The 13,114-nt window shown below is 35.5% G+C and overlaps 2 protein-coding genes across 2 annotated transcripts; one reads left to right on the top strand and one right to left on the bottom strand.

The window, feature by feature from the left end:
- Positions 2,213 to 9,491, top strand: LOC109833592 (probable GTP diphosphokinase RSH2, chloroplastic). Its single transcript, XM_020401333.1, has 6 exons — positions 2,213 to 2,918; positions 3,419 to 3,604; positions 5,588 to 6,048; positions 7,240 to 7,398; positions 7,478 to 7,832; positions 8,994 to 9,491. The coding sequence occupies exons 1-6, from the start codon at positions 2,427 to 2,429 to the stop codon at positions 9,279 to 9,281; spliced, it is 1,941 nt and encodes a 646-aa protein (XP_020256922.1). The 5' UTR covers positions 2,213 to 2,426; the 3' UTR covers positions 9,282 to 9,491.
- Positions 10,040 to 12,341, bottom strand: LOC109833594 (pentatricopeptide repeat-containing protein At5g65570). Its single transcript, XM_020401334.1, has one exon. The coding sequence runs from the start codon at positions 12,208 to 12,210 to the stop codon at positions 10,096 to 10,098; it is 2,115 nt and encodes a 704-aa protein (XP_020256923.1). The 5' UTR covers positions 12,211 to 12,341; the 3' UTR covers positions 10,040 to 10,095.

Genomic DNA, 13,114 nt, shown 5'->3' on the forward strand with positions numbered 1-13,114 from the left:
GAAAATTTTAATTGACATTAATATCGAATTAGATTATCATTACCCTATTCCCCCCCCCCCCCTCTAGGATACTTTCAACGGCTTCGTTCCATAATTCATGACTTTTGTCTGTATTTTTTTCAAAGAAATGCATGGCCTTAATTTCTATTTATATTATATCAAATTTAAAAATTATGAAAGGAAATATGTCAGAGGCATATCTAACAGGCTTGGAAACAAAAAGGTGTTGTTTGGCAAAGGGTTAAGTGAGAGGTTAAGCAAACTTAATCATTTCTTAACCCGACAAACATAAGAAATCTATATAATGGTTAATATGAGTTAAACATTTATAATTTGTCAAATACAAAATATATAGAAAGGTTAAGCTAACCCCTCTAGAGGGATTAAAATGAGTTAGTCCCTCAAAATGAGGGGTTTACTAATACTCCTATTTAGAAGGATTAAGATTTAACCCCTCTAATTATAAAAAAATAGTTAAAACCCTTGTTATTCCCAAACATTAAAAATGATCATAAGGGTTAAAATAAAACTTATATAATGGGTTAATAATTTAGTCCTTTGAATTATCGAGTGGGCAAACTATGTTAATACTTCTCCTTAATCACTCTTCATTAACCCTTTGCGCAAAAAAATGAACTTTGCAAAGGTTTACTAATTGCATCAGAAATTTTTGAGGAAGTTTAATTCTTACTCCTTTGCTCCAAAACGACAAAAATGCCTTGCCTTTTCTTCTTCCTGATGTATGTTAGATGAAATTGATTCTGAGCCATCTTGGTTATGTCAATTATGAAACATTTTGTGTAAGTCTACAAAAGATCCAGAATTTTGGTGTGATTTTTACTAAACCTTCTTGAACTTTGAAAATTAGAGAAACTCCCCTAAAATTTAGGGAGTTTCACGAAATCTCTTTGAAATTTCAAGATGATCGACCTAAAACTTGGAGCAAATTCTGTTTATTAGGGTGTATTTGGCAAACTATACAAAACTGGTCCACGACCAGTCCTAGCCCAATTTTGTGCCAGACCAATTTTCTTTTGGAGCAATCCCCTCTGGTCCAAAAGAAAACTTGGATACTAGTCATTTTTGGGCTAAAAAAATTAGGGCGGCTCTAACCTTCTCATTTGCCATACAAAAAACCACTTAAAATTAGGCCAGATTTAGTCCTGACCTAATTTTCCAAGATTGCAAAACACAACCTTAGTTTGTCAGTAAGAGAAGATAGAGGAAAAGGAAAAAATTTTGAGGGAGGGGAGTATTATTTTTAGTGTTTCACTGAAAGAGGTGACTTATTTTTTGACAAACTATTACGATTACATGTAATTTTAGGAGTAAAATAACAATTATAATCTAGCAATGATCACCTCATATTTATATGCATACTTTTGTTTCCATCATAACAAGCAAAAGCAACTTAAGCATAATTAATAATTTCAACTTAGTTGTAAAAAAATATTCATATATCAATATATTAATTATAATATGATATAAATTTACATATTACTAATTATCAACACTTATTTCCAACACTTCACTTAAATTTTTTTACTTTTTCCTTCAAGCACTTCATCATTTTCCTATGTAAAAAAAGTTAAGAAGATAAAACAAGTATGTACCTCGTGTAATGCATGTGATGTTCTCTTCTTTACTTAAAAAAGGTGAAAGGAAAAAAAGAGGAAAAAGGGTAAACTGGTGGTAATAAGTCATTTATGTCCTCAATAGTATTTATTAACATTCAACTCATTCATTAAAGCTTATTATTCTAGATTTATATGTTGAGAATGATAAATAACTTATAATCTCTCTTGCTCAGGGATGAAGGATGATAAATACTGCTAAAGTTATTATAGACGATTGAATTATCAAATGAGTGCTGCTACGGGGACCCAAAATATGTGATCAATGGAGGGGACATGTGAGGTGTCCCTTCCCTATTGCATAATGAGTTGGCATGAGTTGACATGACCAACTCATTATACAATAGGGAGTGGACACCTTACATGTCCCCTTCCTTGCTCCCATATTTTAAGTCCTTAAATCATTTTTCTTATCAAATTGAAGTCTTAATTTAAGCCTGGGCTGCGTTAATCATTGAGGGGCCAATTCCGTCATTGAAGTCAAGCTTTCTTTTCCGCGCCCTCCACGCTGTCCTCCTTTTACCAACAAGCAAGTATTCACCTTTCCTAGAGAGAGAAAGAGAGACAAATGACAAAAAAGAGAGCTAGAGAGAGAAAGAGAAACGAGAGAGATTTCCTCCTCCTCCCCTCTTTCTCTCTCCAAAAAGACCCTCTCTTTCCTTCACGCATCCCCCTTCCCTTTGAATCCTCCTTCGTCCTCATCCTCCCCAGTTTCCTTCATTTATTACAGGTTCCCCTTCTCCCTCTGATTCCGAAAATTCCAGGGTGTTCTCTGCCAAACAACAAAAAAAAATGTCAGTCCCGGCGATCGCGCTCCCCTCAACCGCTTACGGGTCCCTATGCGATCACGATCCGCACCCGAACGCGAAATCGATCGCCGGCGGACTTTCCCGCCTTTTTTCCTCCTCCCCTTGTTCGCCTTCATCCCGCCACAATCCCCCTTCCACCGTCAGCTTTGGCGGTGACGACACCGCCGCCGATTTGACCCTAACCAGCTCCTTCTCATATTCCTGCAGCCCTTCTAGAAGCTTCTCGACGTCGTCGTTTGGGGTTTCGGCGGGGAAAGATCGGGTTTTTAGGAGTTTTATTGCGAGTGCGTTGGGTTCTTGCTATGATTATGAGGGAGGGATTGAGGTAGAGGAGTTGGGGTTTGATTTTGGGGGGAGCTGCGTTGAGCCTTATGTGAGAGAGCTGCTTGTGGGGGCTCAATCGAGGCATAAGGTTTTCAATGAGGAGTTTGTTGTTAGGGCGTTTTATGAAGCTGAGAAAGCTCATCGAGGTCAGGTGAGGACTTTTGGAATTGAGGCCTAATTTGTTAGATTTTTTTAATATTTCATTTTTTTTGAAAATTCTTGCCATTTCTGTTAATTTGGGGGGCTAGAAACTGAAGTGGGTTTAGTTTTAATGCTTTCCTAATATGGTTTGTTAATGAAATTTAATTGGCATTTTATTTCTGGCTCTCTCTTGATTTTGATTCTGGAATTGAAGAGTCCAAAATAAATTGAAATTGACGTTTCTATTGATAATCAGTTTGAAATATGAAACGAATTCCTGCCATATTTGTTGGTTTAGGGCTAAAAGAATCAACTAGGTTTAGTTATAATGTTTTTTTTTCGGGTATGGTATAGCTGATTTCTCTTTCCTTTTTTTAAGCACAATGTTATGTTTCCTAGGTAGTGGCTCTTTTGATTCTGGGATTGAAGAATCTAAAAAATAAGATGAAATTGATTCTTTCTATTGATAATTTCTTTGAAGAATGAACTGGGCTTATTTTGATTTGTTAGATGAGAGCAAGCGGTGATCCGTACTTGCAACATTGTGTGGAGACGGCGCTTTTGTTGGCGAAGATTGGTGCTAATGTGACGGTTGTTGCTGCAGGACTTTTGCATGATACGCTTGATGATTCTTACATGGATTATGATTATATTCACAGAAGGTTTGGAGCTGGACTTGCTGATCTTGTTAAAGGGGTCAGTTTTTCTTCTTTTCATTTAACTAGTAAAATGCATGTGCTTTGCACTTGAACATACATGTTTTATGTTTTAAATTTTTATTGAATAGTAAAATTGTGTGTTAATAAATAAAATTGTATAATAAGATTGCTTAAAAAGAAATGTATGAATTAATTATTATTGTGTAGTTATTATAATTGAATGTTTTTCTTATAATGATCGCCCGATGTTAACCTTTTTTTTTTAAAATAAGTCCCCCAAATCTAAAATTGTTCCTAAATAAAACGGTCAATTCTATAAGTTCTCTTAAATATGCTCCTCCACCTTGAAAGTTGTTAACTCTAAATTGACTAAACTGCATTAATCTTGCTTGTGTTTTCATGATGTTCCTTAGATAGTTACAATTGATACCTGTAATATATTGCAATAATTGCTTCTTATTATAATTATTTAATAGCGTAAATTACACTTAAACCTTATAAACTTTTAGCACATATGAACTTTCAAAATTATACTAAACCCCTAATGACTTATTTATTCCAAAGAAGACCCCAATAACTTTTTAAATTTTGCAAATAAACCCCATAAATTAGAACTAGAAAACAACGTAAAAAGGCATTTTGAAAGTTATTTGGGGTTTGGTGTAATTTATCTAAAAGATATTGTGGGCTTTTTACAAAAGTTATTATGGGTTTAGTGCGATTTCGAAAGTTCATAGAGTAGTATTTAGTGCAAAATGCTGAAAGTTCATGCGGGTTTACTGTAATTACCTTATTTAATATTATAATTCTTAGTTCAAGTGATACTACTAAAATAACTATACTATCTATATACTATAAAATATTTATATAATTTACTTTTTTTTAATTATGATCTTAAATAATTTAGTGCTATAAATATTTTATAAATTTTTAATATACTATCATTAACAATTTTTAGTGCTATTATTAATATTAAATAGTTTTTTGTAAAAAGGTTAGTTTTCAATCATTACCAAATATAGATTATGCAGTATCGTGTAATTATCTTTGAAAAAATACTCTAAAAATAATATTAATTTATTTATTTAATAATATAATACTAAATAAATAATGTAATTTGTAATTCATGTGATATTATTAAAATGATTACACTATTTATGCGATACAAAATTTATTCTATTTATTTTATTGCTTATTGAATTATAGTATAATTCTTAGTAGTATTTAGTAATATATTATTTTATTTGTACTATTATTTTAATTATTTTATTATAATTCATAAATAATTACATAATAATTTATTTATTTACTACGAATAATTGTGTATACTTATTTTATAAATAATTTATTTTATTATTTTTAAGCAATTAATAGTTATGGTATTATTGATAATTATAATTATTTAGGAAGGTGAGAAGGTGCATTCTCATATTGATGGTTAAATGATTCACCTGTAACCAGTCAAATGGAAAAGCTCCAAGGAAAATGTTTTCAAATGACAAATAATATTAAACTAGTATCTTTGTCTATTGAGTTCTTTTCTTTTTCTTCAATGTTTGCTATTCATTTCCGTGGAGACAAATTTGGGGACCACCCGGCCCTATCCAGTATTCTCTCAACAAAAGGGAAAATAGGAGGGAAAAAAAGTTTCATGGATGTGAGAATTGTGTATGTAATTTGCAACCAGGAGGCTATATTAAGCTCCAGTAACTTGGGTAATATTCAGAAGTGTGCTAAACTAGCTTGTAGATCATAATTTTTGATGAATTATGATGCAAGCATTGAGCTTCTATTTTTCTGCCCTTCCATAATTTTCTGTCTTCTGATTTGCGTGACTAGTTTGAGACTTGTTTCTCATCTTTATTTTTTGATTTCCCTTGGATGTACATTTGTACCAGTAGTTTAAAGAACTAGCTTCTAATACTAGGTATAGAGATTACTTCGATCTAAATCATTCATGATTGTGAGGATTAGAATTTTTTTATGTGAAATGCCAAGTGCTATTAAACAATTTATGCAGGTATCAAAGCTAAGCCAATTAAGCAAGCTTGCTCGTGAAAACAATACTGCAAGCAAAACTGTTGAGGCTGATAGGCTGCACACAATATTCCTTGCAATGGCTGATGCCAGAGCTGTACTTGTAAAACTCGCAGATAGACTCCATAACATGATGACACTTGAAGCTTTGCCTATGGTCAAGCAACAGAGGTTTGCAAAGGAAACTTTAGAGGTTTTTGCTCCTTTGGCTAACCGATTAGGAATTTCTTGTTGGAAGGAAAAGCTAGAAGATTTGTGCTTTAAGTATCTCTATCCTGAGCATCATAAAATGCTGTCCTCCAAACTTCTGAGATTCTTTGATGAAGCAATGATTGCATCAGCTATAGAGAAGCTAGAACGAGCTCTCAAGCGTGCAGGCATTTCTTATCATGTATTATATGGGAGGCACAAGAGCTTGTACAGCATCCACTCCAAGATGGTAAAGTATGTAGCCTCTCTTCTTTCTAGTTTGTCAATATTGTACAAGTATATGCACCTGTTTTTTCCCATTTACTGCCTTTTCACTTAGGTTAAATGAAGGAATATCAACTTTTAATTGTCGCTGCTTTTGGGCGCTATTTGGCTAGAAGACTTAATTTGTAGATGTGCGTTCTTAGAAGCAGAGTAAGATGGTATTTGATGTCTGATGAGGTGGAACTATAACCCTAGGGTCTCTTTGCTGGTGTTATATGCAAAATTTAGTAACAGCCCGATACTATTCTTTAACTCCTACGCACTAAACCTTGTAATTTTTGTGTGCTTTGCAGGGATTAGCCTTAGTTCCAGGCTAACAGTTGTTGCAAAACAGGCCTTAATTTCTCGAGATTAACATAGGAAGAGATTATTTTAGATATTAGTCAAGCTGCTAAAATTGGAGATGGATCAGTAATGAGGAAATTGTAAAATACATAAATGCTTTCCAAGATATTTTAACTAGTTATTTTGTTGGGATGTTGTTGGTACATACTAAAGTGTGTTTGAGGCCCCAAGGGCACCTGTTGAGCCTTTTAGGCATTATTATGTCAATAGCTCTTGTTGGTGTCTGTGCATGTTCTGCCCAAGTTTGATATTCAACACTGCCTTTAGTAGCCTGTCACTGCCACAACTTTGGCACACAATAAGAGTTGAGTTTTACAATTTCAATATTTGGGAGCCATGGGAAAGGTTTTGACAACATTGGAGCATTTGTGAATTATATTCAGATAAATCAATTCAAATTGAAGTCATATCACTAGTAAGTTATTATTATGTGCGCACCAATATGTCACTTAAAAGGCCTAAAAGTTGAGTTTTTGAAAAGCAACATCATTATTCAAAATTTCAGATGCATTACATGAATTAATGTTCCATGTCTTATGAAATTATTTGGGTAATTCTGGTGTATGAATCATTTATTAAACTGTGTGACCAGTCGCAGTCTGTAGAAGATTTAATAGATGCTTCTAATTGACTAATAATCTCTCACGATTGATGTAAGAAAATCTGTATATATGACGCGAAAGGAACGGTCATCTGCATTTGCTTTCATGACAGCTGGCTGGCTGGCTCTGTTTACACAAATACATTTTCTAAATATTATATTAGAAATAAACACACTACTGTTTTTGTTAATTGATGATATTGACCTTTTCACAGGAAGAATTTAACCATGGATGAAATTTATGATATTCACGGCTTACGTTTAATAATGGAGAAAGAAGAAGATTGTTACTTAGCACTCGACATCGTTCATCAACTATGGCCTAAACTCCTTGGAAGAGTCAAAGATTACATAGCTCATCCTAAATTCAATGGGTATGTCATTAATTTGAATTGCAACTCTTTAATTGCCTGATTTTAGTTTCTATAGGCTTGCACTTATTTACATTTACAGGTACCAATCTCTACACACTGTTGTTGCAAGTGAAGATACTATCCCGTTGGAAGTCCAGATACGAACCAAGGAAATGCACTTACAAGCAGAATGTGGGTTTGCTGCCCATTGGAGATATAAAGAAGGTGACTGTCAGCACTCGTCTTTTGTGCTCCAAATGGTTGAGTGGGCGAGATGGGTGGTGACATGGCAGTGTGAGACGATGAATGCTGACCGACCCTTTTCTTATGGAGATTCTGGATCTATCACGCCCTTCTGTCCATTTCCTTCCCATTTAAATGAGTACCCGTACTCTTCTATACCTTGGTGTGATTATGGTGGGCCCATCTTCGTCATTTTGTTGGAAAATGAAAAGGTTATTCTTTTAATATGCATTTATGTATTCAGTCAAAAAAAATCCATTTTTGATATATTCAGTCAAATTTATCTACAATAAGAGGAGCTTGAAGAGACTTGAAAAACCACAAGTCAAAGGCATGCTTTATATAATGAGAGGGAAATCTTATTAGGCGACCCTCTATATTTAGGTGGGGGGACTCCATCTACAACTATTAAAGAGTAACTAGCAAAAAATTTGAAATACTTGATTCATGGGTCTCATGGAATGCGTCCTGTAATATGTTGCGATGATGCATGCAACCTATTGAAAGGATATGGATCACTTTTTCATGACTTCATGTTGCAGGCAGATGATTTCCAAACAACATTTGATCATCCAATGTATGTTGTCAACAATTTTTCTTTTAATGTTGGCCCTTAACTGAAAGAAAGAAAGAAAGGGGTTCAGGCATCCCAAAAGTTCAACAATTTTTCTTTTAATGTTGGCCCTTAACTGAAAGAAAGAAAGGGGTTCAGGCATCCCAAAAGTTCGGGATAAAAGCTAAAAGTTTTGTTGTTGTTTTCTTCTCTTGTGCTTGTTTCAGTGTGCAGTTTTTGCTGATTACCAGCATAGGTCTTTCAATTGTCCACGTGTATGAAAACATGCATGGTAAATTGTTAATGGCTCTAGCACTTCTATTGGCTCATACATTTAAGATGATCTTTCTAGGATACCTAATTTTGTTCGTTTTACTACAAAATGACAATTTTGTGACTAATCCTGTTGGCTTATACCTAGTTTTCTGTCCAGCCATATTCCAAATATAGTTAGTCTCGTTCCTCCTTTTGACTGGAAGATTAGGATCTTTCAAATCACAACATGCATCTATTAAGTTATTTAGGAAAGCAAATTGATATATCTTAGTTCCATCCTAGCTTCTTGTTTTCCATTTCATAGTTAAGTTGTATTAAGTATGTTATGCTTTCTGTAGTTTAAATTTCTGTACTAGATTTATCTATTGCTTTTATGCTCCTTACAGTTTAAAGTACTTGGCCTGCTTCATTATCCATTTCTGTCCTTTCCAGGAATTTGTCGATGTCTAGTGGATATTATATAATTGCTTGTCCAGCACTTTGTTCTGATTTCAGATTATTGTTCTATATATTCAAGTAACTAACACAATTGCAATGATTTCAGATGTCAGTGCAGGAATTTGCACCAAACTCCACAATAATGGATCTATTGGAGAGAATTGGGAGAGGGAGCCCACGGTGGTCTAATAACAATTTCCCAATGAAGGAGGAGTTGAGGCCTAGGCTGAACCATCAACCAGTAAATGATCCCAGCCAAAAGCTTAGGATGGGTGATGTTGTGGAATTATCACCATCTATCCCTAACGAATCCTTAACAGAGTACAGAGAGGAAATCCAACGCATGTATGATCGAGACCTGAGTGTATCAAGTTGGGGTCGAAGGCGAAGATGACGAAGATTTGTCTCTTGTACTAATGCCATTATGCTTTCCTAATTTAAAATCCATTAATTCTTTGTACATATGTGTAAATGTATATGTATGTATATATGTGCCATTAAAACTTTGATAGCAATTGCCTTTGTTCCGGAACAGAATCAGATTGAAGAGGCTGTGTAAATTTCCAGTTCAGATATCAATATATGTGTATATGTGCTTACAAGTCCATGTTTTTCTACATGATGAAGCAGTTCGTATGGTCTTTTTACCCCCCAAGTTGTTAATATCCATTGACTCCTTTGTTACCATTCTATGCTAAATTAGCAATATCTCCAGTACGGAAGTTGCAATTTATAGTTTTAATCTAGTAGATCTTCTGCGGAGTCATCATTCTTGTTTAATTCATGATTTTTTGAAGTCAGTCAGAGAGGAAAACATACACAAACTAAGAGAAAGGAGACTATTCTTGTTTAATTCATGATTTTTTGAAGTCAATCAGAGAGGAAAACATACACAAACTAAGAGAAAAAGCTATTGCATATTGCGGTTTGATTCTCATATTTTTCCCAACTATAAAATTTTCTATAAAATAATTCATACATGAAACATACGGAGGGGGCAAAAAATGCTGGCACTCACACATCATCTTCTTGAAATCCTTTTGATTCCAAGAAACGAAATAGAGACTATGAAAAAATAAAGAAAAAAATGAATTTCTTTGACAATTTACAGCCTTTTTTTTATATACAATAGGATTCTTTTATCTTTGGATCATTTAGATCAACCCCTGGAAACCAGTGAGAGAAAAAAAAATTGTTTATTTCTGTTATCACCAATAATCTCGACAAGAACATAAGCCATTCTTAAAATGATGAAACCTCTTGGCATCTCTAGCAATGATTTCTTTCCCCACAACTCTAGACACCAACTTAATCCAACTATGACAATCACCACAAACCCTAAGGTTTTTGAAAATCATAATACAATTATTTCTCTTATCCAAACTTGTTAACACCCCAAAGGCAACTGCCAACTTCTCACTATGATAAAACAAAGACCTCTGCTTCTCAATCGCTCCCATTTCTTGCAACACAAACCTAGTATCTGGAACATAACCCAACTCCTTAGTTTTCTCAATCAACCTCTCTAACTCTCTAAAGATTTCTGGTGCCATCGGATGAGAATCATCTCCGGCCATAAAAGTATGCGTCTTTTTATCAACCTCAATCCAAGTCATTGCTGGCTCCTTCTTCAACCTCATCTCCTTCATAGCACATTTCACGAGCCTAACTTCATCCCATTGACCAAGAGATGCATATATGTTAGATAACAGGACATGAGTCCCCTCGTCACTTGGATCAAGCTCAAGTATTCTTCTTGCTACTTTTTTTGCCATCTCGAGCTCGCCATGAATCTTGCAGGCACCGAGTAAAGTTCTCCAAAGAACTTTATCAGGGTTATCGGTTTGTGTTATTAGTTGTTCAGCCTCCTCAAGTTTTCCTGCCCTACCAAGTAAGTCCACCATACAAGCATAGTGATCATTAGATTTCTTAGAAATGAGTGAAAATATGCGATCGCCTTCTTCAACTAATCCAGCATTGCTACAAGCTGATAGAACACTGGTATATGTAACATCATTTGGTCCTAGATTTGAGCTCAATACTTGATCGAACAATCTAACAGCTTCAATTGCATTCCCATTCTGAGCATAACCATAGATCATCGAGTTCACTAGAACCAAATCAAACTTTTGAAAGCAATCAAAAACAGACTTGGCCATCGATACATGGCCACATTTTCCGTAAGTGTCAATTAGAGCAGCACCCACAAATCTATCTCTGTCCAACCCATGCTTTACAGCAAAGCCATGAATTAATTTCCCTTGTTCAAATAAAGCAAGGGATGAGCACCCTCTCAAAGCACTTGACAATGTAAATTTGTTTGGGGTCATTGAATCATGAATCATTCTTCTAAGCATTGTGAGAGCAAGCTCTTCTCTACGATTGAACACTAAACATCCAATCATAGCAGTCCAAGTAATGATATTTGGATCATCAATCCCTTCAAAAACCTTTAGAGAATCATCAATAAGCCCACATTTTGAGTACATACTTAGAAGTGAAGTTTGTGAAGCAACCCTAGAGCACAATCCAGATTTAAACATGAAGCCATGAATCGATTTCCCTCCATTCAACTCTCCAAGGTTCCCACAAGATATCAAAACACTAGAAAATGTGAAATCATTTGCTTTCACACCCAAATTGACCATATCTCCAAATATCGCAATGGCCTCATTATCCATTCCATTCTGAGAGTAGCCCACAACTAAAGCCGTTGAACAAACAACATCCTTATCATCTATCCTATCATAAACTTTTTGAGAATCTCCCAATCTCCCTAATTTTGAGTACATATCAACCAGAGAGCTACCGATAAATGCATTTTTGGCATCCAAGCCCAAAATTATGAGAAGCCTGTGGGTCCCTCTGGCTTCTGCAACGAGACCCAGATTGGCATAGGCCTTAAAAATCGATGAGAAGGTGAATTCATCGGGAGATATTCCCTTTGGAACCATCTTCTTGAAGAGTTTTATAGCATCAGAGTTTCTTTTGTGACGAATGTACGAAGATATCATAGAGTTCCAAGAAACTATATGTGGGTGAGGCATTTCGTCAAACAACTGACGGGCACTGTCGACAGCTCCGGACTTTAGGTAGGAATCAACAAGTTTGTTGCCAAGAGCAATGTAAGGGAAGTTTGCAACAACCATTTGGAGGTGGATCTGCTTGGTTTGTGTCAAGGATTTGTTTGATGATGACTTGTGCAGAAGAGGAATGTAATGGTTGAAGGGGGAGGGAGTTGATGGAGTGCTGATAAGAGAGGAGGATTTTGAGGCGGCAGAAGAGGAGGAGGCGCAGAGAATTTTGAAGGCGGAGGGTTTCATGGCTGCCGTCTAATGGCGATTTTGTTTGTAGCATCACTGGAAGGAGAGGAGGCGGTAAAGCAAATGCAAATAGTTTGAATTGGAGGGGTTTATATGACTATTTAGAGAGAAAGAAATCGACCGCTAGAGATTTTTTTTTTTTTTTTTTTTTTACAAGGGAAATCCGGTCAGCTCTCCCAACATTAACTCCGTTGGAGTTCGCCAGCGGTCCTAGTTCGAATCCTTCAGTTTCTCACCTTCTGAAAGGAGCTACCCTTGCTACCAGGGGCTCATCCCCACGTGAATGGGCGATCAGCGTAGGACTCTAAAGGCCCCCAACTGGTAAGCATATAACGGGTTGGGTTAACTGACCAGTAAAACTCCAGATTTCTGCTCTCAGCTTTAATCCACATAAACCAGGTGAATGCGAAAACGGGGATTTGAACCCCTGACCGCTAGAGAACTTGATTAAACACAAGGGAGCACACAAATGGGAGGGAAAACACGTCCTTGAATTGAAAGGACAGCTTTATGTCTCCCCAAGTACTCATAAATAAGGTCGATGCGTCTCTCAAACGCGAAATTAGTTCGTTCATCCTGTAATAAACTGAAAAATGAAACATGCGAACTATGCCAGCAACCATAGTTTGCGAGATCGTTACCGTAAGAACATTTCATGAGAGTAGGGATTTTATTAGTTTCTACTTCTAGGTTCTGAAAAGAAACTGAAAAAGGCACCGATACTTAACGAGCATCAACTACCTAATGATGCCTTTAAAACTAAATAAAACGCGCCCTGCAAAAAGTTGCAAAAATGCTAGAGAGTGATACATCCATCATCATGATTTTCTTTTCTTTTCTTTTCTTTTCTTTTTTTTTTTCATGCAAATTAAAAAGCCATGAAAAAGGTACAGTTAGAAGTTAA

Source organism: Asparagus officinalis, chromosome 3, assembly GCF_001876935.1.
Source record: "Asparagus officinalis chromosome 3, Aspof.V1, whole genome shotgun sequence".
Taxonomy (NCBI): Eukaryota; Viridiplantae; Streptophyta; class Magnoliopsida; order Asparagales; family Asparagaceae; genus Asparagus; species Asparagus officinalis.

Coding starts and splice junctions, on each gene's coding strand:
- LOC109833594 (XM_020401334.1), bottom strand. CDS start 12,210: ATGAAACCCTCCGCCTTCAAAATTCTCTGCGCCTCCTCCTCTTCTGCC.
- LOC109833592 (XM_020401333.1), top strand. CDS start 2,427: ATGTCAGTCCCGGCGATCGCGCTCCCCTCAACCGCTTACGGGTCCCTA. Junction 2,919..3,418: donor AGAAAGCTCATCGAGGTCAG/GTGAGGACTTTT, acceptor TTGATTTGTTAG/ATGAGAGCAAGCGGTGATCC. Junction 7,399..7,477: donor GCTCATCCTAAATTCAATGG/GTATGTCATTAA, acceptor TTACATTTACAG/GTACCAATCTCTACACACTG.